The 24,618-nt window shown below is 44.9% G+C and overlaps 1 protein-coding gene across 1 annotated transcript in view; it reads left to right on the forward strand.

Annotated features, from left to right (window-relative positions):
• si:ch211-251b21.1 (uncharacterized protein LOC571720 homolog) overlaps positions 1-11,609 on the forward strand; it is a 21,828-nt gene extending 10,219 nt beyond the window's left edge. Inside the window, exons 3-10 of the mRNA XM_063208003.1 lie at positions 1,373-1,404; positions 2,188-2,367; positions 3,662-3,888; positions 4,204-4,301; positions 4,733-4,950; positions 5,959-6,178; positions 7,124-7,368; positions 8,840-11,609. Of these exons, the coding sequence (XP_063064073.1) occupies positions 1,373-1,404; positions 2,188-2,367; positions 3,662-3,888; positions 4,204-4,301; positions 4,733-4,950; positions 5,959-6,178; positions 7,124-7,368; positions 8,840-8,938 (1,319 nt within the window). The 3' untranslated portion in view covers positions 8,939-11,609. The remainder of the gene's footprint in view (positions 1-1,372; positions 1,405-2,187; positions 2,368-3,661; positions 3,889-4,203; positions 4,302-4,732; positions 4,951-5,958; positions 6,179-7,123; positions 7,369-8,839) is intronic.
• Positions 11,610-24,618: the final 13,009 nt, after the last annotated feature.

Consider the following 24,618-nt stretch of genomic DNA (forward strand, 5'->3'; position numbering starts at 1 on the left):
GTGTGTGAGTGTCACATGCAGTGTGGTATGCTGTGTAAGCCATGCATATGGCTGCATGAGGAGGGCTACAAAACAAATGGGATACAGACGAGCATATAATTATTTTTTTTAATGACATACTGCATATGTGTTAAAATCACTCTTGTGCTTTTATCACACGACTGTGCTTTACTCTTTAAAGGTACACTGTGTAAGATTTTTAGTTGTTTATTTCCAGAATGTATGCTACCCACTCCCTAATGTTACCTTTTTCATGAATACTTACCACCACCATCAAATTTTAAGTATTCATTATGACTGGAAAAATTGCATTGAAATTGCATGAAAAGGGGTATCTTCTCCATGGTCCGCCTTTTTGAATTTCCAGAAAGAGCCATTTTTAGCTGCAAACATGACTGTACTTGGGCCATACTACAAAATATTAGTATATTACTCCGTAAACTTTCATGAAAAGATCAAATATGGCAATAGGCAACCCAGTTTCAATGAGCAGCATAGTTGCAGTACCTTTTTTGACCATTTCCTGCACAGTGTACCTTTAAAGCTCGAAAGATAACAAGTCAAGTTAAGTCTGCTTTTATTGTCACTTTCTTCATATGCACAGGTCATACACGGAAATTACTTTTTCTCTCTATACCATGAAAGGACATAGACATACACCGGACCGACATTTATAGACTGACATCTAAATGCAAACAGGACAAGTAACAGTGATGGTCCAATACCAGTAAATTGATGAAGTAATAAATAAAACAGAGCATTTAACATTGGTGAGTGACAGTGGACCAGTGATAACCATTTTAACCAGTGATAACCGGATTAATGCACAGCAGTGGTGTAGTCTATGTAGAACGCGGGTATACGGAGTATACCCACTTCTAAATTTCAGGGATTTCAGTATACCCACTTAAAATTGATTGATCAATTATTTTGAATGGCACAAATATATACAGTATACCCACTTCAAAAAATGCTCCAAAATACAGTATACCCACCATAAAAAAGTAGACTACACCACTGATGCACAGGCTAGATATAGCTGCAGCCTAGGGGCCCAACCTGCCAGGGGGCCCCTGATTGTCCAGAGGTGAAAAAATGCAGAATTTTGACCCAATGCAACATTGAAACATGTATTGTATTCAGTACAGTTGGTAGACAAGTTGCCCTCAATTCCTAGCTCGTAATTATGACATTGTCTATGTAATTTTCCTGCAAAATTTGCCTTTCAGGGGGCCCCACAACAACCTGTAGCCTAGGGGCCCCGGGCAATGTTAATCCGGCCCTGCATGACAGCCAATATCTGGACGTGCATGCATGTTTGTACACTGGTTGGGATTATATCTAATATGCTTCCCTGTTTTCTGTACTGCAGGGGATGACCCTTTGCAAGTGACAACTATTCTGGTGAGTACACACATCACAGTGACAATATCGCCCCACTGTGGTTGTTTCTGGTGTAACATGTAAAGTAACTTCTTATGCCGTAATACCATTTTTTTTTCAATCACCACCACAAGTATTATCACTATTTCTCTGTGTGTGTGTGTGTGTGTGCCTGTATTGTTTCTATGTTGTTTCTATGTCTATGATGATGATGATGATGATGACGATGAGGATGATGATGATTTCTGTTACCTCTATACACACCAAATGAGTGTGTGTGTGTGAGAGAGAGAGGGAGAGAGAGAGAGAGAGAGAGAGAGAGAGAGAGAGAGAGAGAGAGAGACTGTGTGGAACATTGTGAGTGTATGTGTCTTCATGGAAATGTGAATCTGTGTATGTGTATGCATCTCGCCCTTCCTCCCGCTCTGGTGTACAGGATTTCATTTGGTGCATAAAATATCTCATTTGTCATTTTTGTTTTTATAATAGTAATTCATGTCAGTGTGCCTGTGTTGTGTGTGTGTGCCTGTATTGTTTCGTTGTTGTTGTTGTTGATGATGATGATGATGATGATGATGATGATGATGATGATGATGATGATGATGATGACGATGATTTCTGTTACCTGTATACCACAAACACAATCAAATGAGTGTGGATGTGTGTGTGTGTGTGTGTGTGTGTGTGTGTGTGTGTGTGTGTGTGTGTGTGTGTGTGTGTGTGTGTGTGTGTGTGTGTGTGTGTGTGTGTGTGTGTTGTGTGCCTGTGTGCATTTTCACATGTTAATGTGTGTGTGTGTTGCAGAATGAGCCGTACACCATGACTAAGGGCAGTGGTCTGGAGGGCTACTGTGTGGACCTGCTGTCGGTGCTGTCTAAGAAGCTGGGCTTCAAGTACCAGATGAACCTGGTCAAGGACGGGCGCTATGGGCGACCCGACGCCTCGGGAAACTGGAACGGCATGGTGGGGGAGGTCGTCAGAGGGGTGAGGAGGATGTGCTTACCGTATAGATGTTTTATTGTTTTTGTTTATCAACACGGTGTTGTGAGGAGGGGCAAGACACTGGCAGCCAATCACGTGAGCTAATTTTTTGACCGACAGCGGTTTCCAACAATCAGAGGTTGAGTTATGCACAGCTAGTTTCGCGCAGTCAGGAGAAAACAAAACTGTAGAATCCATGTATCACTCTGTGTGTGTGTGTGTGTGTGTGTGTGTGTGTGTGTGATTGTGTGTATGTGTGTGTGTGTGTGTGTGTGTGTGTGTGTGTGTGTGTGTGTGTGTGTGTGTGTGTGTGTGTGTGCGTGTGTGTGTGTGTATGTTTGTGTGCTCTGTAGGTGTAGCTCTTCTCTATCTGCTATCTGTACTCTATGTGTCTCAGTGTTTATTTCCGGAAGGTGTAAGACCAGACTTGTGACACTGCACAAAGTTTTGCTTCCCCGTGAAGTCCCAATAGCAGGCTTTATTACAGTAGCATAGTGACCCGCCAATAATACGACTAATAATAATTCTCTTCATTCGTATTCTTGGTCTGGAAGGTCTTTAAACTGACACGATTAGGAGGGCGAGAGGATGGCACTCAGTTCTGGTAGTGCTACTAAAACATCATTGACCAATGTACTGTGTGTATCCCTATTAGAATCCTGCACGGGTCCATTTTTTGAGAACCGTACCCACCCGTATCCACAGAGAACTGCACCCACCCGCCCGCTTACCCATGATTTACAAGTTAAATCCAGACCCGTCCGGACCGGTTAATATTCTACCCGTTACCCACCCGTGCCCTTGAAAAATCAGACAAATTCGAAGTATTTCCATAGTGCGCTTTATTTTTTTTCAAATGCACCCCTGAAAAAACCATCAACATGGCACCAACGAGGCTTCTATAGGAAATAAATGTCAAGCTATTATTTCAAGGGCTGGTTAGCAAATAATAGCCTACTGAAAAGGATCTCTGTTTTTATTCACCTGATAGTATTTAGTATTAAAACCCACCCGCTTCAGCATCTATTTACCCATGCCCACAGGCAGTGTTGCCAGATTGGGCGGCTGCCTGCCCAATTGGGCTACTTGGGATGAGCGTCTGCGGGTAAAAACGGAAAAAAATGGCCATTTGACGTTTTTTTCAGCCGTTTTGGGCCCGTAGAAGTCAATGTAATTTGTTGATTTTGGGCGGAATTTAGCGCATTTTGGCGGCTTTTGAAAAGCTATTGGGCGGGATTTGGTCAGACACATCTGGCAACACTAATCCCTGTGTGTACCATCCACGCATGTCTATCAGGAGGCGGACCTGGCGGTGGCGGACCTGACCATGACGGCGGGTCGTGAGGCGGCCGTGGAGCTGAGCAAGCCCTTCATGCAGACGGGCCTGAGCTTCATCATGCCCCGCGACATGGCCGCTGCCTCCACGGGCTACTGCGACCTGCTCAGCCCCTTCTCCACGCACGTCTGGGTCGGCATCCTCGTCTCCTACCTGCTCACCTCGCTCTGCCTCTACCTAGTCAGCAGGTACTAAGCACATAGTGCGCACTCTCAACTTAAAGTGATACTGTCCCATTTTTGGAAATAAGGTTATTTTACACCTCCCCTTGAGTTAAATAATATGGTTTTACCATTCTCCTGTACTTTCAACCGTTCTCTAGTTATGGCAGTACAAATTTTTACCTCCAAGCTAGCAGTTAGTTGCCAGCTCTATTGTCTAACTCAAGGTTAGGTGTAAAATAAGCTTATTTCCAAAAATTCCAAAATAGATGTATCCCTAAAAGAAAGTGTTACCAAATAGTATTATTCCAATTTTCTGTGTGCTGTTGGTTTGCGGTGTAGAATCAGTCCTCAGGAGTGGGAGGGTCCTGAGTCAGAGGACAGCAGCTTCAGTCTCCCACACAGCTTCTGGTACATCGCTGGAGCCCTCACACTCCAAGGTAAAACATGCACCCCCCCCCCCCCCCCCCCCACACACACACACAGAATGCCTTTCCACTGTTTATCTAACGATAAAAAAAACAAAAAAACAAGTGAGATAGTCTTGAGGCAACCTATGCAATTTCTCGTACGAAAGATGTGGTTCACGATTGCCCATGACCGTTTATAGGGCGTTACAAATGTATCATGTCATACATAGTCCATAGCCATTCATGTCAGTTGTATCTATTTAAACAAAGTGCAAAGCTTCCATTTGTCCACCACGCCCCACTCCCTCACTCTGGACCCGGCTTTTGGGGAAGAATTCATGCTGTCTTTCAGTTTGGAACAATGTTGCAAAGCAGCATGTTTTTTTGCCACGATAGCTGTAGTGTACAAATCTCTCTCTTTTTCTCTCTCTTTCTCTCCCTTACCGTCTCTCATCCCTCAGGTGCCGGCCCCCATCCCAAGTCCGTGTCTGGCCGCCTCATCAGCGCCATCTGGTGGCTGTTCTCCATAGTGCTGCTGGCCACCTACTTCAGCCGGGTAAGTGCCTGGCTCCAGTCGGACCACAGCCACCTCAGCATCGAGAACTTCCATGACCTGGCCGATCAGAACGTCATTGAGTACGGCACAGTGGACGGAGGCTCCACTCTGCAATTCTTCAAGGTAAGCAATAGCAAACAATAACAAAATAAAACATACCTCAAAGGAGCACTTCTGCCAATTTCAATATGCTATTGAATTGCTCACGCTACCCTTGCCTTGACAGTACCTGGTGATGCTGCATTTTTTTGGCTCAGCCCTTTCCGAGATATGAGCTAATGGGGGCAGCGTTTGTTTACATTTTAAACATTTTAACACAGACCTACTCCAAATATTTTCCCAAAAGGTATCGCTGTTTGCTAGTTGTCTGCTGATGTTGCATAAATGTAAACAAACACCTGCCCCCATTACAATGATGAGGATCTCGGAAGTGGCTGAAGAAAAAAAAAAATCTCAGGTACTGACAAGTCCAGGGTAGTGTGAGCATTACAACTGCATGTTGAAATTGGCTGGAGTTATCCTTTAAGTCAGATGAACAAGTTGCAGTGATCCCTTACTAATGCACCTTGGATGGAGGCTGCTCTTTCGCTTTCTTCAAAGTAAACAACAGTTAATGAAAAAGACAGTTATGCTAAACTAATACAGGCCTAGTTATCCCCCATTATATTGTGGTCCACCCTTCCCAACACATTGCATTTCACACTAATGCATAAATTGCTCTGGCTTTTTTCAAGGTAAATACCTGTAACTCAATGGACCATGGATGTAAAAGAAATTACAACCTCTCATTTCAACTTCATTTGGCCTTTTTTAAATTGTGTTTGAGGTTCAAGTGTAAAGTGTAAGTAAAGAAACAAAAGATAATTAAATTGTACACATTGAAATCAGACAAAAATGCACCACCACAATACAAAATCGTCCCCAGGGGGGCACTGTGGCGCGTGGCCCATATTTGGGCTTGCATGCCCACGGGGACCCCGGTTCGAGTCCGGCTGGGGTCATTTCCTGATCCTCCCCCATCTCTCTGTCCCACTCGCTTCCTGTCTCCATCTCACATTGTCCTGTCAAATAAAATAAAAAAACATTTAAAAAAAAAAAAAAAAAAAAAAAAAATCAATATCAACCCCACAGACATCCCAGAGTGCAGTGTACCGCAAAATCTATGAACACATGGAGAGGCGCAAGTCCCTGGTGTCCAGCTCGGAGGAGGGCATCCGGCGCGTGCAGGAGGGCAACTTTGCCTTCATCGGGGAGGCCGTGTCCCTGGACCTGGCCGTGGCACGCCACTGTGACCTGGTGCGCAGCCCCCAGGTGATCGGCATGAGGAGCTACGGCATCGCTGCACCTCTGGGTGAGATTATTTTGCGGCCATCTGTAACAACTGTATGTCTTTCCTCCAAACATGTCCTCCACCCCCCCCCCCTCCTCCCCTTCCTCTTCCTCCTCCAGGCTCTCTCCTGATCAAGAACCTGAGCACGGCCATCAGTAACTGAGCACTCTACTTCCCCCTCCTTCACTCTCCTTTTCCTTCCTCCTCCAGGCTCTCCCCTGGTCAAGAACCTGAGCACGGCCATCAGTAACAACTGTATTCATGTACTCCTCTCCCCCTCCTCCTCCAGGCTCTCCCTTGATGAACAACCAGAGCAGCAGTAACAACTCTATATCTTTCTTCCAAATCTGTCCTCCACTCCCCTTCTCCCCTTCCTCCTCCAGGCTCTGCCCTGTTGAAGAACCTGAGCACGGCCATCAGTAACTGTATGCCTTTCCCCCACTCCTTCTGCCTCCCCCTCTCCCCCCTCCTCCTCCAGGCTCTCCCCTGATCAAGAACCTGAGCATGGCCATCACTTACAACTGTATGCCTTTCCCCTTTCCCCCTCCTCCTCCTCCAGGCTCTCCCCTGATGAACAACCAGAGCAGTAGTAACAACTCTATATCTTTCTTCCAAATCTGTCCTCCACTCCCCTTCCTCCTCCAGGCTCTCCCCTGGTCAAGAACCATAGCACGCCCATCAGTAACAACTGTATGCCTTTCCTCCAAACCTGTCCTCCACTCTCCTTCCCTAGGCTCTCCCCTGCTCAAGAACCTGAGCAGCACGGCCATCAGTAACAACTGTATGCCTGTCCTCCTCTTCCCCTCCCCTCTTCCCCCTTTCCCTCCCCCTCCCTCCCTCCAGGCTCTCCCCTTGTCAAGAACCTGAGAAGTACAGCCATCAGTAACAACTCCCCTGGTCAAGGACCATAGCATCCCCATCAGTAACTGTATTCATGTCCTCTCCCCCCCTCTCTTCCTCCTCCAGGCTCTCCCCTGGTCAAGAACCTGAGCACGGCCATCCTCCAGCTGAGCGAGTCCGGGGAGCTGGACTACCTGCGCTCCAAGTGGTGGGCCAGCGGGTGCATCGCCCTCCCGGCGCAGGCCGAGGCCCTGACCCCCGCCACCCTCAAGGGCCTCTTCCTGCTGCTGGCCCTCGGACTCGCCGCCGGCTTCGCCTGCGCCCTGCTGGAGCTGGGGGCCCAGGCACGCACGCACGCCAAGGAGCAGAAGGTGAGGAGGTGGTGGTGGTGGTGGTGGAGGAGGTGGAGAGAGGGATCAGGGGAGGAGGAGGTGGAGAGAGGGAGAGGGAGGGATCAGGAGGAGGTGGTGGAGGTGGTGGTGGTGGAGGAGAGAGGGAGGTATCTGGGAGCCCAGGCACGCACGCACGCCAAGGAGCAGAAGGTGAGGAGAGGTGGAGGAGGAGGAGGAGGAGGTGGTGGAGGAGGAGAGAGGGAGAGGGAGGGATCAGGGAAGAAAAGGGAGGAGGAGAGGGCAGTACGTATCTTGGGACACAGGCACGCACACACGCCAAGGAGCAGAAGGTGAGGAGGTGGTGGTGGTGGTGGTGGAGGAGGTGGAGAGAGGGATCAGGGGAGACAGGAGAGGGGGAGTGGGAGGTATCTGGGAGCCCAGGCACGCACGCACGCCAAGGAGCAGAAGGTGAGGAGAGGTGGAGGAGGAGGTGGAGGTGAAGGAGGGATCAGGGGAGACAGGGAAGGAGGAGAGGGAGGTATCTAGGGGGCCAAGACATGCACGCACGCCAAGAACCGAAGTGGAGGAGGAGGAGGAGGTGGTGGAGGTGGTAGAAGAGGAGGAGGTGGTGAGGGAGGGATCAGGGGAGACAGGGGAGGAGGAGAGGGAGGGGGAGTTATCTAGGGGCCCAGGCACGCGTGCACGCCAAGGACCGAAGTGGAGGAGGAGGGGGTGAGGGAGGGATGAGAGAAGACAGATAAGGAGGTGTGGGAGGGACGAGATGGAGAGAATAGGCTCGTTCGTGACGACGCAGTAAGAGTTTTGCTAGGCAGTGAGCATGTGCACTTTGCCAGTTTGATGCATTGTGGTTGGAAAATTTTAACCAGAATGCATCAAACTGGCAAAGTGCGCATGCCCACTGCTTAGCAAAAATCTTACTGCGTCGTCACGACCGAGCCCAATGGCACGGCAAAGAGCAGAAGGGGGCGATCTGGAGGAGCAGAGGAGGAGGTGAGTGAGGAGAAGGAGAGATGAGAAACTAGGAAGAGTCAGGGAGCTAGCTGGGGGAGCTAGCCAAGGCACGTACCCACTCCACAGGGCAGACGGTGAGGAGTAGGAGAGAGAGAGAGAGAGAGAGAGAGAGAGAGAGAGAGAGAGACAGACAGACAGAGTTTCCCAATGACGTTAGATAGTGTGTGAGGGGTATCCCATTGGCGTTCGGTGGTGTGTGTTGGCTATGCTTTTTTCCCCACACTGAACAAAATAGTTCCCAAATCGAAATAAGACCCTCAATTTGACCTGGGGATGGCATATGCCTTTAATAATTCCAATGTATTCATCCATTCATCCACCTATCCATTCTGTCCATCCATTCTTCTATTCATCTCTTTGACTTTCCATCTCTTCATCCATCCATCCATTTATCCCTCCATCCAGCATGTCTAACGGTGTTGTACTCTTTCTCCCTATCTCCCTCCCCCTCTCTCTTGTGTTATGCTTCTTCCATTAGAAGTCATGCTGCTCTGTGCTATCCGCTGAACTGAGCCAGAGACTGAGTGGCAATGCAGAGAAGGCTACAGAGGAACCGTCAGACAAGAGCAAAGCCTAAACGCTCTACCAGGAGAAAGAGTCACAGCATCAGTATTGCAAATAACACAATACAGAACATTGCGACACAACAAAACACAACATAGCACAGCACAAGACAAGACAACACAATCCCGACACCTCACCACAGAATATGGCCCCAAGCAATACAACCCAATACAGCAAATGCAAAAAGAATATAACGCCACCAAAATACATCCCTACTTCTCTACACACAAACAAACAAATTAAAGAATATGCCATATTCAAAAGAGAGAGCAACTGACTGAAGAGGCGCGTCTATAGCAAAGAAATATGAATGTTGAATTTGTGTGTACACCCCAAACTGTAAACAGTAAATACAGAAGGTTATTGTCATGTAAGTGTATGAAGACAGTCAATTCAGTCCAAATGATCACGTGAATCAGGTCAAATTTGAAGACACCTCTGCAGCTGACCTACATGAGTTCCTGGTCCAGAACCAATCATGTCCTGTCAACTGGGTCACATAATCCCCTCAATGGAATGGAATGTGGACTTTCCCAACCTGTGAGCTGTGACAATGACCAAACCTCACAATTGTATCAAGACAAAGCTTTCTAATCATTTTTGTAGGTCTACTGAAGTACCTTCATTAGGACTGTAATGATATTGTAGAAATGAGCTGAGAAATCGTGATATGCAGAGTCAAGATACTATATTGTGGCGCAAGAAGGCAGTATCGTGATGCGCACTTTCACAATTCAAATACCCTTCAATCGAGAAAACAAAAACAAAAAGCAAATTAATTCATTTAAAAAGATACCTTTTAAAAATTGTTGTGCGTATCGATCTGTACAACAAAATTCATGATGCGAACCGAATCGTCAGTTGATTGTATCGTTACAGCTCTACCCTTTATGTATCTTTTTAGGAAACACTTCTGTGTTGTCTACTACTAATAACTTTCCACTTTTTTATACTTCTGTGTTTCATTAGTTAGACAAGTTAGTGTCACTAGACTACATTTTGAGATACTTCTGCAGCATTAGCAGGATTGCTTTTTAATGTTTATTTTTGTTGTCGTTCCTACATCGCCAATAGTTTTAATTGGTACGTTCACACATTATTCTGTGTTTATTTTAAGTTCTCATTTAGTTGTGCAAGAGCTTTTTTTCCCTGTCTGTTCATGTGCCAGTAAAGCTGTGAATAATGAAGACTGTTGGCCTGTTGGCACTACAGCGGCCCTCCTAAAGCGGCGTACACACACAAAGCTAGCTTTTCGCTTGCTCGCCTACTGTTGGCCTGTTGGCACTACAGTGGCCCTCCTTAGAACCCCTATTAGGACAGCAGCTGATTTCTGGCCAGGCAAGGCTCTATAGCAGTGTTTCTCAAACTTTTCCAGACCGAGGACCACTTTGTCCACCCCAAAATGTTCAGGGACCACCTGTCAACTGAATTGACAGTTGAGGGGTGCTTATTTGACCCTGCAAAACCGATCACTCACTTTTTATTCACATTACAAGCCTGCCTTATTGTGGTGAAAATAATACTTCAGCTATGTTTAGCTTTGTAATTATGTTACAAATATAGCCTACCGCTAGCTCGTCTTGGAAAAGTAGACATCCCCTCGCGGACCACCTGAGCGATGTGGCGGACCACCAGTGGTCCCCGGACCACAATTTGAGAATCACTGCTCTACAGGCTATTCCTTTTAGCAATGCCATTATGTCCATGCCAGTCCAGCTGCAGGCCCGAGCCTGAGTCTTTGTTTCCAGTTGAAGCCGGTGCAGTGCTAGGGCTCAGTCTGTGAGAGAGGGAGAGAGAGAGAGAGAGAGAGAGAGAGAGAGAGAGAGAGAGAGAGAGAGAGAGAGAGAGAGAGAGAGAGAGGGAGGGAGAGAGAGAGAGAGAGAGAGAGAGAGCCAGAGCCTCCATTTAGTTATTTAGTTTGAGCCAGTGCAGTGCTAGGGCTCAGTCTGTGAGAGAGGGAGAGAGAGAGGGAGAGAGAGGGAGAGAGAGAGAGAGAGTGCCTCCATTTAGTTTGAGCCGGTGCAGTGCTGGTGCTCAGTCTCTGAAAGATAGAGAGAGAGAGAGAGAGAGAGAGAGAGAGACCGAGAGAAAAAAAGAGAGAGAAAAAGAGAGAGCAAGAGAGGCCCCTCATTCATAAAAGACAGCCTATGCCAGAGCATGTGGCCAGCTGCCGACGTCCAGCCGCTAAGCTTTGATGAGCTGGCCTGGCAGGAGCCTTGGCTTTAACAAGCTATGTTGAGAAGCAGTGCTTTACACAGATGCTAGCAACTTTCTCATGACTTTTTATTCCTTCTTTCCTTTGCCCCCTCCCCCCTCTCAATTTTGTTCTCCTTTTTTGCGGATTTCAATCAATAAAGTTGTTCATAAATGTTTTGTGTGCTTGGCATAATTCAGTGTTTCCTTTTCATTCAGCCGTGACTGATGTTTATGTGAGTTCATACAGAAGTTGCAGCAGTTATGACCCAGGAGAGAAAATACTGTATATTGATGCAATGTGTTTGCTTCGCATGTGCACACACACCTACACACGCAAACGTCCTTTGCTCCGGCTATCAGATGATTACTACTGTCATTTTGCTTGCTGCCATAATTCCATAATGCATAGTAGACTCCATACATGTTCACAGTTCACATAGCCTACATGTATTTCATCAGATTAATAAAAGGCTATGTATTCTAAACAAGTTATCCGGTTATTCTGACGTTTTGCCACCCTAAAATGGTAAGTAAGAGATAGGAGTAAAGAGATGTGCATCGGAAAGATGTGAGCAGAATTTCGTCCACAGACAGTGTAAGAGCTATTATACCATAAATCAAGATAAAGTTGTACTACACAGTAGTGGTTTGGAGAACAGAGTCTGCATGAACCAAGACAGGTGAGAAAAGACCTAATATATTATTATTATTATTTGGTCGGCTGTATAATGTATTCAGATTAATGGCTTGATTTAAAAGCTTATACCAGTTTTAGGTGCTGTTTCCACGTAGCAGGATATTTTTTTAGCAGGGTATTTTTTTCTCCTGCTAGGTGTAAACGCAACATGTGGATAAAAAAAATCCTCCATTGTAACAAATGCGTTTCAGACCCCTAAACAGGAATATTTTTTTCTCCTGCACCTGGATTTTTAAATATCTGCTACGTGGAAACGGAAGGCCAAAACCAATGCAAAACCAATACAAGCAGGAGAAAAAAATATCCACATATAAAAATATCCAGCTACGTGGAAATAGCACCTTAGTGTGTTTGAGGTGACTCATGAGTGCAGCACCTTCGCCAGGCTGTTGGGGGTAAAGCCTGATCAGTGTCTTCCAGCACCATTACGGAGATAGATACGAGGCCCAGCTCCTTCGCAAGAGGTCTCGGAAAGGGTCTACTGCACATCGCCAGAATCGTAAACATGGCGTACTGTTGACACTTGCCAAAAAGTATTTTACCGCGGTCCAGTTGATTGCAACACTAGACGGTCCTGCTGAATGCTTTGCACATGTTTGCGGTTGTGCAGCTGGATGCAGACGTAATACATAAGCAGGGCCGGATTAAGGCACAGGCGGCAGCCTAGGGCCCACCACCTACCAGGGGGGGCCCTGAGTGGTCTAAGGTGAAAAATGCAGCACCGAAAAATGCATATGTTTTGTTCAGTAGAGTTGGTAGGCATGTTATCCTTGTTAATTCCTAGCTTGGCATTATGACACTGTCTATGTAAATGCACACGAATGTTTAGTTGTGAAATTTGCTTCCAGGAGAGCCTACAGCAATCTGTAGCCTAGGGGCCCCCCAGGCCATCTTAAAGGGACACTGAGATTTTCATGCTGAATTCATGCTGCCCATTCACTAATGTTACCTTATTCATGAATACTTACCACCAGCATAAATTCTAAGTATTCATTATGACTGGAAAAATTGCACTTTTCATACATGAAAAGGGGGATCTTCTCCATGGTCCGCCATTTTGAATTTCCGAAAATAGCCATTTTTAGCTGCAAAAATGACTACTTGGACCATACTAGAAAATATTTGTTTATTACTTGGTAAACTTTCATGTAAAGATCAAATTTGGCAATAGGCAGCCCAGTTTCAATGATCAGCATAGTTGCAGTACCTTTTTTTTTAACCATTTCCTGCAAAGTGTCCCTTTAATCAATCGTTGAATACATGTACAGCTTGCAGGACCCCATAGTAGAGTCTGGATGTGGACACACTTTGTACACTCAGAGGAGGACTTCATTCCATCCCAGGAACTGTCTAGAATGATTTATACTTGAGTGACTGTTGGATGCTGACTGAGCTTCAGCACATGTTCGGCCAGACATTGCAAAGGTCTTCCCACCAAAGAACAGGGGAAGGATGTACAAAACACAGGTAAAACAAAAACAGATATGCCCTGGATCTCAAATGGTGCACTTGCGCACTTCAGTGTTCATGTTTTAGTGCATATGGTCTCCTGCCAATGCTCTATGCACCTCATGTGGGTCATTTCACATGAAATCAGGCACTTTGAGACCCGGCCGACACAGATTTCAATTATACTACTTGGTGTGCCTTTTTAGTAGCACGGTAGCAACCCAGAACTGCATATGTGTGAATCTGACACCAATATTAATTGAGACACAGATTAGGAAAGAATTTACATATGAGGGCAGGACACTATACATTCAGCTTTGATTATGTCAGTCAGTGTAAGTCACATAAGGCGTCAGACACACCAACGGAACGGACACGAGACGAACTTCCTGCTTAGTTTCAGCCAGTGTGTTCTACTCTGCCTTTCACAGTGACAGCATCGGCGTGCGTGGCCAGTCCTGTTCAAAACCCCCCCACAGCCAAAGCTAGCGTGCTAGTGTAACCGAGTGGAGGTGCACTGATCAAACCATTTGATTAGATATATTGAAGAGTGACTACGCCAGTCTCATTATAAGGCGAGACAACCTTGGAATTATAATCACACACGCTTTCCCCGACAGGTTCGGAATGAGCTTGAGGACACAGTTGTTGCAATACATTCATTTATTTTATTCTTCTCTTTTGTTATCTGGTACTTCAATATGTTGGGACAGACAGGTGTGGATACACCTCACAGTTCTATTGGCATACAGACAATAATCATTAATCAAGCTGAGAAACAAGGTGCAAGCCAGGTATGGCTGAGGGACAATAGAACTGGGTGGCAGGTGAGCTCGTTATACTGTTGGAGAAACAGCCTCCTCAGTGTGAAAGCACGGTTTCACACAGCAAACAAAATAACAAAAATATGGAAAACCAACCAAAATAAAACAAATCAATAAGGATGATCACTGCACACCATGGTTAGTAAAAGGTGTTCACAACGCAGAGGTGCCTCAATTATGCTACGCAAATCACTATGCCGTCTCAGACAATTGAACCATGCCAGATGGGCCTACAACTCCAGATCACAGTATCTCAAGATAGGCCAATGCTTCAGTCGCTCACTACAACCCTCAACCTTAACAGAGCTTGTAGGACAGAAAAACTAAACACAAATAAAAAACCTTTGGAAAGACGGTGGTGTCCCCCCCCACCCTCAATGGCATGCCCAGCACGCTGCTAAACGTGCTTTAGACCTCCAAGGGCATGGCAAGGCAGGTCAGGGGTCAAGCACATCCCCACGTTGAAGCCAGACACAGGAAGAGGCTTCACTTATCAGGTGCCCAGCACCAGCAACGACCAGACGGTCCACACACAACCCACAGCAGCCACACAAAATACCAGCCAGATGGCTCCAGCAAGCCCAGGTGAGTCAGGGCCTGGCGTCTCGCAGGTGCAACTGCTTAATGAAATTTATACACTAGAGAGGGATGTGCCTTCCTCACTCAGGTTTCCATTGGGTCGTAGTGCCCGCCCTGTCAACCCACAGGTAAGTCATGCAAAATGAATGGAAACCTCTGCACCCATTACCTCCGTCCAAATAGGACAACAGGTCTCACTGGTTACACTAGTGTGCTACTGAATTGATGTACAAATTACACAAACAGCATGAAATAAAACAACCATCCGAATATGAATTATGATAATCAATACTGAATGTGCTATTGAATCCTGAATTTTGTGTAAATTTATAACAGCACACCTCACACCCACCAATCCAAACCGACAAAGCATCCAGTCAGTGGTGTCATAGCTTGCTGCGATACTCTTCTCCAGTCCACACATGCAGCTATGTTTGCCAAGGCATTGGAATATCTGGAACACATCGAGGACATGGTCATGAAGTTTGGGCGGACGGCGTCTTGCCGAATTGTGCAGGGCCTCGTTTCCGAAAGGGCCTTAAGTACTACTTAACGCTACGTGCTACTTAAGTTCACACGTAACACCATCGTAGAGCTCACGGAGCGTTTCCCAAAGCCAACTTAGCAAAGAACCATCGCAGGTTGACACGTAACTCTAAGAGCAATCCACGAGTGGTCTAGAGTAGTCTTAACGCGCTAAGATTGATCGTAGTGGCATGGCACAGTGGAGACACCCACAGGATATGAAGGGAAAAGAAGAAACCTGCGCATAAGATTGCTGTTTTAAGACGCGAGAGGCATGGCACAGTGGAGACACCCATAGGAAAAGAGGAAACTTGCGCTTCAAGTTGATGTTTTAAGACGGGAGTGTAGCCTAAATATCATGGCAGCACAGTTGACACTGCAACGAAAAGAAGGTAACATTAATTGTGGATGTGTAGGCCTATAAAATAAAAGCAATGTGTTTGGAAATATTTTACAGGTAGTAAAATAGTTCGACTGTGTTTGATAAACCTGGGCATAATTAAACTGTGATCAATCATAATTTGTGTGGGTGCTTCATGAACAAGAACAAGGCAAAATGAATAAGGGGCTTCGGCAACCAGAGACAATAGTGTTGATGTCGGAAGGCCACTTCCGAAACTTTATTTATTTATTTTTTTTTTAAAGAAAAATGGTCAGCGAGTTGTTGCACCCTCTTTCATTTTCAAGTAGCCTAAGAAAGGGAAGGCGACGCCGAAAATACATGATAGTTGTAGGCGAAGGGTAAGCTATGACAAAAATTAAAAAGGCAGCGATGGGGATTCGTGTAGATTTTTTGTTTTAATAACAGCAGACTGCCGTGCAAAAATGTCCTCACAGTTGTGAAAGTCTTGAGCGCGCGGTACTTTGCGCACCGCTCACCACATGTGCCAAGCTCCTCTCCCTATTCCGACTCTAGTAGGCTAAGCAATAACAAAAAGGCAGCGAGGGGATGTGTCAATTTTGATGGACATTGTTTTTCATAACAGCATGCTGACGTGCTCCCGACAGTTGTCAAGCCTTGAACGCCTTGAGGTTGTAACTTTGCGCATCCCAATTTGGAACTCCAACTAAGCCTAGGCCTACTTGTCTTCTTAAATATTAAGCTGCAGTAGCCAAGTGCACGCGCTTTATCTGGGTCTTAACGGCGTAGCTCATTATTACCGTCAGTTGGGAGTTTTGCATGATTTCATTGTGTGTGTGCATTTTATTTCATTTGCCAACAATAACTCCTGTCGATAGTTGCAAACTGCTACAAATGTAGTCCCACCCTTATAGAAAACAACTTTTGATACTGACACGCGCCTTACATTTTGTAAATGGTTTAGAAGCAGATGACGGCGCAGTTCACTCCGAGTACACTTCAGCACCACATATGTGGACAGCGATCCTTAAAAGCGACGCTACGAATGATCTTAGAGGCTGTGCACGCGCGTTCATGTACGAGTGTCTTTGGGAAACAGTCGTAGGAAATCTAAGAACATTCGTAGGATCACTGGTTAACGACACACGTAAGGCTAAGAACCATCGTTATCGGGAAACGAGGCCCAGGTCAGTCATCTCCCATGCATCAATTTTAATGGCTAAAACGCATTAATGATAATATTGTTGTTGATGCTATTGCCAATACTACTTCTAATTCTAACACTACCTTTACCATATCTGTAACAGGTAACTGATTCTTGAGAAAGTGGCTAAAACAGGTTGTAATGCTGACAGAAAAAACAAAGTGAATCACAAAATGATATGGTATATCCTTGTTGACTACGGTCTTGGCTTTTCAGAAATGCACAAGGCCAATCTCCCCATTTTGTATTTTTTTCAGAAATCAGGCTTTTCTCTGATCACACCTTGTTTTTTGTCAACACCGTCAGACACAATTAAAAGCAATTAAAATTGTATTGATTTGGTTGCATATGTATCTGGAGTTTTTAAGTGATTATGTGTATTTTTTGGTTCACACATATGCCTTTAAATGTTGAAAATTCACTTTTGTTCTATTTTAATACTGTTTCATGTGTTCTAATTTTAAAATATGTACCGTCATACGATGCTTACTTAACGCCTAAATAGAACAAACATTTTTTTGTAATTTCACAAATATTCCTGTAGGCTTAAATTGGCTATTAGTTTGATAATTCAACAACTCCTAAGGAAAATGTTGTAAGCACATTCATTTAAAATGTCCAAAACTCCTTCTTACGGTGGTGACTTAAGAACTGACGGTGGTGACAGTAATCTGAGAGTGGTGAAAGTGGCCTAATTTGTACCTGCATTTAGCAAAATAAATAGCCCTCTCAAGTCAATGGCATCTTGCATAAACACTTTATGTTTGTGTGTGCACAGTATGTTTGTACATGTGTTTTTTCTTCATTAGTTAGATTCTCTAGGAAGTGGGCCACTGGTTCTTGAAAATGTGGCAAAAACAGGTTTTAAGTTGTTCAAATCCAAAATATAGAGGTGTATTATCATAGATGTAGGTCTTGGCTGTGCAGTGAATGTATTGCCCAAGCTCCCCATGTTTAACATTTTTCATAAAATGGGCTCTTCCTTGTTTTGTCTACAGCGGCAGCCACCCCAATGGGATCTCCACCTTAACGTGGTGGGGTGGTTTGCGTGTCTCCATGACCCCCAGAGCTATGTCGGGTAGGGCCACCCAAGCCGAACAGGTCGAAGGGTAGAGACCAGACAAAGAGGGATCCCACAGGCCCTCCAGGTTGGGGGTTGGGCTGTGGGCTGATAACTCGCACTCGGAGAAAACTAATTATTACAGAAACCAGAAACCAACAGCGGCAGACAGAATTAGAAGTAAAAACACATGTTTACTGTATTAAAGTGAATTACTTAAACAATTCAACATAACTGTAGATACTTATTGTATGCATATTCCTAAAACATGTCAAAAACATGTAAAAAAAATGTTTGGGGTGAACTCCATCAGATGTCACCACCGTCAGGTTTTCTGAGAAAAAACCTCCAAATGCACCTCAGTGGTGGATAGAGTATCATTTTGGATCACAATTATTACTAACATGCCTAGTAATGTTTCATTAACCAGCACAATTTAGTAAAATATGGAACAAGATGATGAGAGGAACAAAATCTGACGGTGGTGACATCTGACGGTGTGAGACAAAAAAACACTCTTTTACATTATGCATTGTTTGTTCACATTAGCCATTTCATTTTCGCTCTGTTTCTTGGGTGCTTCATACCTTTTCTGAGAAAGTATATATTAATTAACATTAATGTAATATAATACTATTAAAACATCCGACGGTGTTGACAGTTTATGGTTGGGACAGTACCAGTGTCCAAACAAATTAACAAATTGAGGACAAAATAGTAAACTTACAGGAGCTTCAGTGATGGTGAAGTGTGCAGTAGACCTAAAGGTTTGAAAAGGGGTCCTCAGTAATGAAAATGACCTTGTGCATACCTGATTTTATTGTCTTTTAGAAAAAAATCTGACGGTGGTGACCAATATGCTGGACACATTTTGAGCAATCAGAAAATAATAGTAAATATTGTTTTACATGCACTATGTGCACATCTGTAGAAACACTTTAATATGGTCTTCCACATCATGGTGATATTGTTCAATTGTGTTAGTGATTTTTGTATTTTAAGTCAATTGAAATGATGACGCCAGTCCTTGGGACAGGCGTTTTTACAGGGTGTGGACAGGTTTATAGCCATGAAAAGTAATAAAATTACACTTAAATATTTCAAACAACTGTGTATTTGTGTAACAGACCCCTTGGCCATTACCTGGATTCATTTTGTTTGTGAAAATGTAGTTGATTTTCAACAGAATTAGCATTTTACTGCTGGGACATGTTTTTGCCAAACTTTCAAGAATCAGTGAGGTACGCCTCTACCGGGGGAAAGAGGTGAGGGAGACATACAAGCCAGATTCTGTTTTCAACAAAGGCCAACTAGTCCGGAACTTGGAGGAAAACCCCATGATCATACCCTTCTGTGATCTGCTGGATGGCAAGGGCCTTTTATCCACAATAAAGGCAACAGTGCAGTTCCATCTGGATCGTCTAAAGAGTGCTTTCCAAGAAAGGAAGTCATGTCACGTCTTCCGCAAGAGCTGGGAAGCTTATCGAAGTCAACTGGCTCTGGAAAAGATTTTGCCGGTCGCCGGCGTGAAAAATACGCTCGAGCTCTATTTTCCAAATGCAGCGAGGCGCGGAGGCGCGGAGGCGGCTCCCGCGCCGCCGACTACCGCCGGTTGGTGGGTAAGGACAGATAGGTTTCCATGTATTTTCACCGACGCCGGTGACGACGACGACGACGTCACGCAACGCTTTACCGCCCTAGTGTGTAAACGGCCTAAAATATGTCTGTGGTGTTGTTTGACAGCGCTTCTCAAGCTCTACAAATTACAGAACCCCACATTTACAGATTACAATTACAGAAACCCACATTTTAAAATGGCTAGTTCCTTGTCTAAACATAGCCTTCAATGTTATGACCTGAAATGCTGGTGTCTAGTCATTTCAGAGATAATGGGACATAAAGGTTGAAATGAGTCGTAATAAAGTAGTAATACAGTATTGTCAGGGATTATACAGGGGTTGGACAAAATAACACACATCTGTTATTTTAGTGTGGGAAGTTTCATGGCTCAAGTGGACCAGCCTGATGGCCAATCTTCATTAATTGCACATTGCACCAGTAAGGTGAAGTTCAATTAGCAGGGTAAGAGCACAGTTTTGCTCAATATTTTGCAATGCACACAACATGGGTGACGAATGTAACAGGGTGGTGTTACACATTCGATCTACGACTACGCCAGTCTCGGTTGAGGGTGAGACAGCCCTAATCAGTATACATATCAAAACAACTCCCCACACAGGATCAGATAAGAACAGACAGAGATAAGGCGGTCCCATGTTCCTTTTTGTTTATTTTCAGTTCTCACACCTCAGGTTTTTTTTTAGCATCACTCAAGGCAGGTAGGTCTTTCATAAAAGGAACATGTGTAAAATGGCCGACATGGCTGATTCAATTGTTAATTTATCAAAGTTGCAATTGTCATGCCCGGCTCTGCCGGTTAGTGTTTGGGGCACTTCATTCTGCCAACCTGCAGGTGGAGCTGTGCCTAACTGGAGCTGTTCATCTCAGAGGGCTGCTGATTGGGTGGCCTATAAAAGGCCTCCCATCAGCATTCTATCTCTCTCTCTCTCTCTCTCACATCCCACAGCCACATTCGTTTGGTGACCGTATGGTCACGTCGACGACGGCCGGGATTTGCACCACACTTGCACCCTTTTGGACAACACTCATTTACTGATACACTCTTTGGTTAATTCACATTACTGATGACTGATACACTTTGTAAATAAAGAATCTTTTGGTTAAAATGTACAAATCGGTGTGGTCTCCCTTAATGTTACAGCCACTAACGAGCCAGTGGTTGTGACATATGGGGGCTCATCCGATCTTTGGTAGTAACTTTAGGCTATGGTAATTCCTTCTACTGGCTATGGCAGCGTAGGAAGGTGCGTAGAGCTCTTTGTATTGTGTATTTGGCTACAATTATTCCTTCAACGACTTTTTGAGCGTAGAAAGGTGAGTAGAGCTGAGTTACTAATTGAGAACTGCTGATAGTCAGTTGGGGCCTGTTATCAGTTAGTTAATTTGGGGGGGCCTATACTGGTTTGTGCTTTTGGGTTTTTGTTGGACCGTGCAAGTGTAGGTGAACAATTGATTTGTGCCATCTTGGTTTAGTTCCATTGCAGTTTGTAGCATTGCATTCAATCTCTTAGGAGCTGTCGCCTTTATCCCCATCTAGTACGGGTTCTAGGTTCCTGCTGTCACAGAGCCTGGGCGAGGGCACCGCCTTGGAGAAACGGCTGAATCGGCTTTGTCGGGATGGTACGTCTCCACAGGTATTGGTGAGTAAATGATCCTCGTCCTCGGGCTCTGTGTGAAAATAGATTAGTCTAGTGGGGGGGAAATGTTTAGGGGGATGCTCCGAGGTTAGTTTGCTGTGTTAACATAACTGTAATGTTTTAGAGACCTGGTTGGATTGGTTGGAGAGAGAGAGCCTAGCTTAAGTAGAGCTAGTTTTTGTTTGTTTTTTCAGTAGTTGAAGTTTTGGTTTGGTACAGTAGCCAGGTTGGTACTAACGGCCTGGATTGAGCAGGATGGAGGCTTTTGTGGAAGCACCATCTGAGAAATTATTTGCTGCACTACGTAAGGCCCAATTGTTTCAAGTAGCAGAACATTATGGTATGGCATTGTCGTCGGCCATGAAAACGGCAAAGAAACAACCCTTGCGTGCCTTTATTCGTGAGTATTTGGAAGAGCAGAAAGTTTTTCCTTTCTCGAGAAAGTGGTAGAGCCTATGCAGTCAGAAATGATAGGTGGCCTGATTTCTGAGCAGCAGAGACAGTTGAGGGAACGTGAACAAAGGGTTAGGGAGCAAGAATGTCTCTTTCAATTGGAAAGACTTAAATTACTGCACAAGATGGAACTGAACAGAGTACAATGGAATCAGAAATTAGAGATGTTAAAACATGAGTTTGAACAGGCGGCAGAAAAACGTAGACGTGGTCGTTTGTTTGTACTAGAAAAGCCTGCATTTGAACAAGATCGACTGAAGTTGACTGTAAATGATGGGATCCGTGAAAATCTGTCTAATTCTAGTGTGGATAGTATTGTACCATTCTTACCAAAGTGTGACAAACGTGATGCGTCTTTTCAATCAAGGAATCTGTCAAAAGATTGAGAAGACTAGTGAAAAAACGTAAGACTGAACGGGAGGTTGTAGACTTGGCTGATACTTTCTTTGCAGAATTGATGGAAGTTAATAGCAGAGAAGTTTTGATTGAAACAAATAAACCTGTGGTCTGTGTTTCTGGTGTGTGCCCAGGTGATTTTGCTCATCCTGACGTGTCTACCTTGCCCTCGGTTAGGCTAGATAATTGCTTGCCAACAACTGTGATTGGGGCTAGAGCAGTGCTAAATGACTTACACCTGCAGCCAGAATCAGGTGTGATTGAGGCTCAGCAGGCGGATCCCTCGTTAGATGTAGCCCTATCCGAAACCTTCTTTGCGGCTTTGAATGAGCTTGCTGATGCTCAACAGACTAACAAGCAATCATTGATTGAAGGCCAAGAAACTGATGACTCATTGGATGTGGACCTATCAGAAACCTTCTTTGTAACTCTACATTGTTGGACAATTGACAGACTATCTAATCATGACTCACTAATTACTGTCAAGGATTTAGACCTTTCAGATTTGTCCATTAGTGCAGTGGCTAAGCCTACTGCTCAGCAGAGCCAGAGTGAGTTGAAGTGTCAGGATAATATGGACCACGAGATGTTTGTCAGTCCATTTGCAGGAAGTACAGGGATTGGTTCAGCTGCAAATCTCTTTATTGACTGTGTTCGTCAACTTCCTGAGACCGAAGCAGGTAGTCGATGTGTTACTGTGACTGCTGATAAGTTGCATAAGGCCGAACAAGCAGTGTGTGATTACCTCTGGGTTTTTGGGGAACATGGGGAAGTACAGTGTGACAGAATGGCGTTTGGAAGAAATTGTGAACGACCATCTGCATTTCCAACTGCTTGTTTAAAAAATGGTGTTCCTGTTCCACTGGAGGTCTGTGATCAGGCTCTTGTTGGGATTGGATGATCCACGGATTTTTTTCTCTTTTGTTCACTGGACTCGACTCTTGGACCTGGCTCTTAAATGTTTGATATTGACTTGTACTCATTCTCTCTCAGGCTCTGGACCAGTTGGTCAATCATCTTCCTCATATCCTAACCTGAGCTTTTTCTGTTTTCCTTAAAAGTGGCTGTCCTTGGTTGGGGCACTTCATTCTGCCAACCTGCAGGTGGAGCTGTGCCTAACTGGAGCTGTTCATCTCAGAGGGCTGCTGATTGGGTGGCCTATAAAAGGCCTCCCATCAGCATTCTCTCTCTCTCTCTCTCTCTCTCTCTCTCTCTCTCTCTCTCTCTCTCTCTCTCTCTCTCTCTCTCTCTCTCTCTCTCTCTCTCTCTCTCTCTCTCTCTCTCTCTCTCTCTCTCTCTCTCTCTCTCTCTCTCTCTCTCTCTCTCTCACATCCCACAGGCACATTCGTTTGGTGACCGTATGGTCACGTCGACGACGGCCGGGATTTGCACCACACTTGCACCCTTTTGGACAACACTCATTTACTGATACACTCTTTGGTTAATTCACATTACTGATGACTGATACACTTTGTAAATAAAGAACTTTTGGTTAAAATGTACAAATCGGTGTGGTCTCCCTTAATGTTACAGCCACTAACGAGCCAGTGGTTGTGACACAATAAATACATGACAGCAGTTCAACAACATGCAAATCAAACTACACAGCAAAAAAAAATAGAAATAAAACTCAAAAGGGAATGAAAATGAAAACGAAACAAAACATGCAAGGAGTTGTTTGACTCCTGTAATTTACACCACAACACACACAAGGATGATCTGTGTGTCATATAGCCATTGCATTTTAAATGCTCATACCTGGCCACTACACATTGAAATGAATAAGAAAAACCACCATGAAGGGGGGTTGCCAAAACAGAGCATGCAGAATGGATGGAGCGACCCAAACCCAATGGCAACAGAACAGCGACTCCTCCACTGCGAATGATTGGGATGATGGCGAGTAGCGAGCACACTGCTCAACATGGCCGACACTCAAACTTGCCACTTCAGCAGTAGTCAGCTGCATTCAGTCATCCAGTATGCCATCTTCACCACAGAACCAGACACTGGAAAGTTAAGTGCTCAACCACGGAGCAAGCAATCATCAAGGGAGTGAGCTAGAGTGTGGCTCGGGCCGTTTTTTTCTGTTCGAGCCCGGCCCTCAGCCGACAGAAAAGTGATCGACACCGACCCGAGCCCGAGACTAATTAAAATGTTAGTGTCCGAACCCGTCCGAAGCCCGAGACCACTGTAATAACAACAGAACCTGTGCGCAAGCAAGATTTTCTATGTGGGCTCCTCCATACTCAAAATAGCACGTGATAAATAGCCAGGATAGGCAAAGACGTTAGGATGAGGCAATTTGCAGTAGCCTAATTTAGTTACACACATAGTAAGTATAAACACACACACACACACACACAAACACACACACACAAACACACACACACACACACACACACGTGACAGCGCAGCTTATGTTTCTGTGTACGAGTTATTGAGCTTGTGAAGGATGGTTGCCTGATGGTCTTGTTAACTTATTATTTATAAAAATGCGACATCGCCGACAGCACTGAGTTATATCAGCTGTCAATCAATGCCGTGCGGAGAGAGAGAGAGAAAGCGAGATAGAGAGAAAGTTTAAGTTTCCAACTTGCTGCAGCATTCCAACGGGACTCCGCGTGCTTTATTCGCGCTCTGTTGCCTTCATTGCCCGTTTGACAGCGCC

This window comes from Engraulis encrasicolus, chromosome 10 (assembly GCF_034702125.1).
Source record: "Engraulis encrasicolus isolate BLACKSEA-1 chromosome 10, IST_EnEncr_1.0, whole genome shotgun sequence".
NCBI classification, from domain to species: domain Eukaryota; kingdom Metazoa; phylum Chordata; class Actinopteri; order Clupeiformes; family Engraulidae; genus Engraulis; species Engraulis encrasicolus.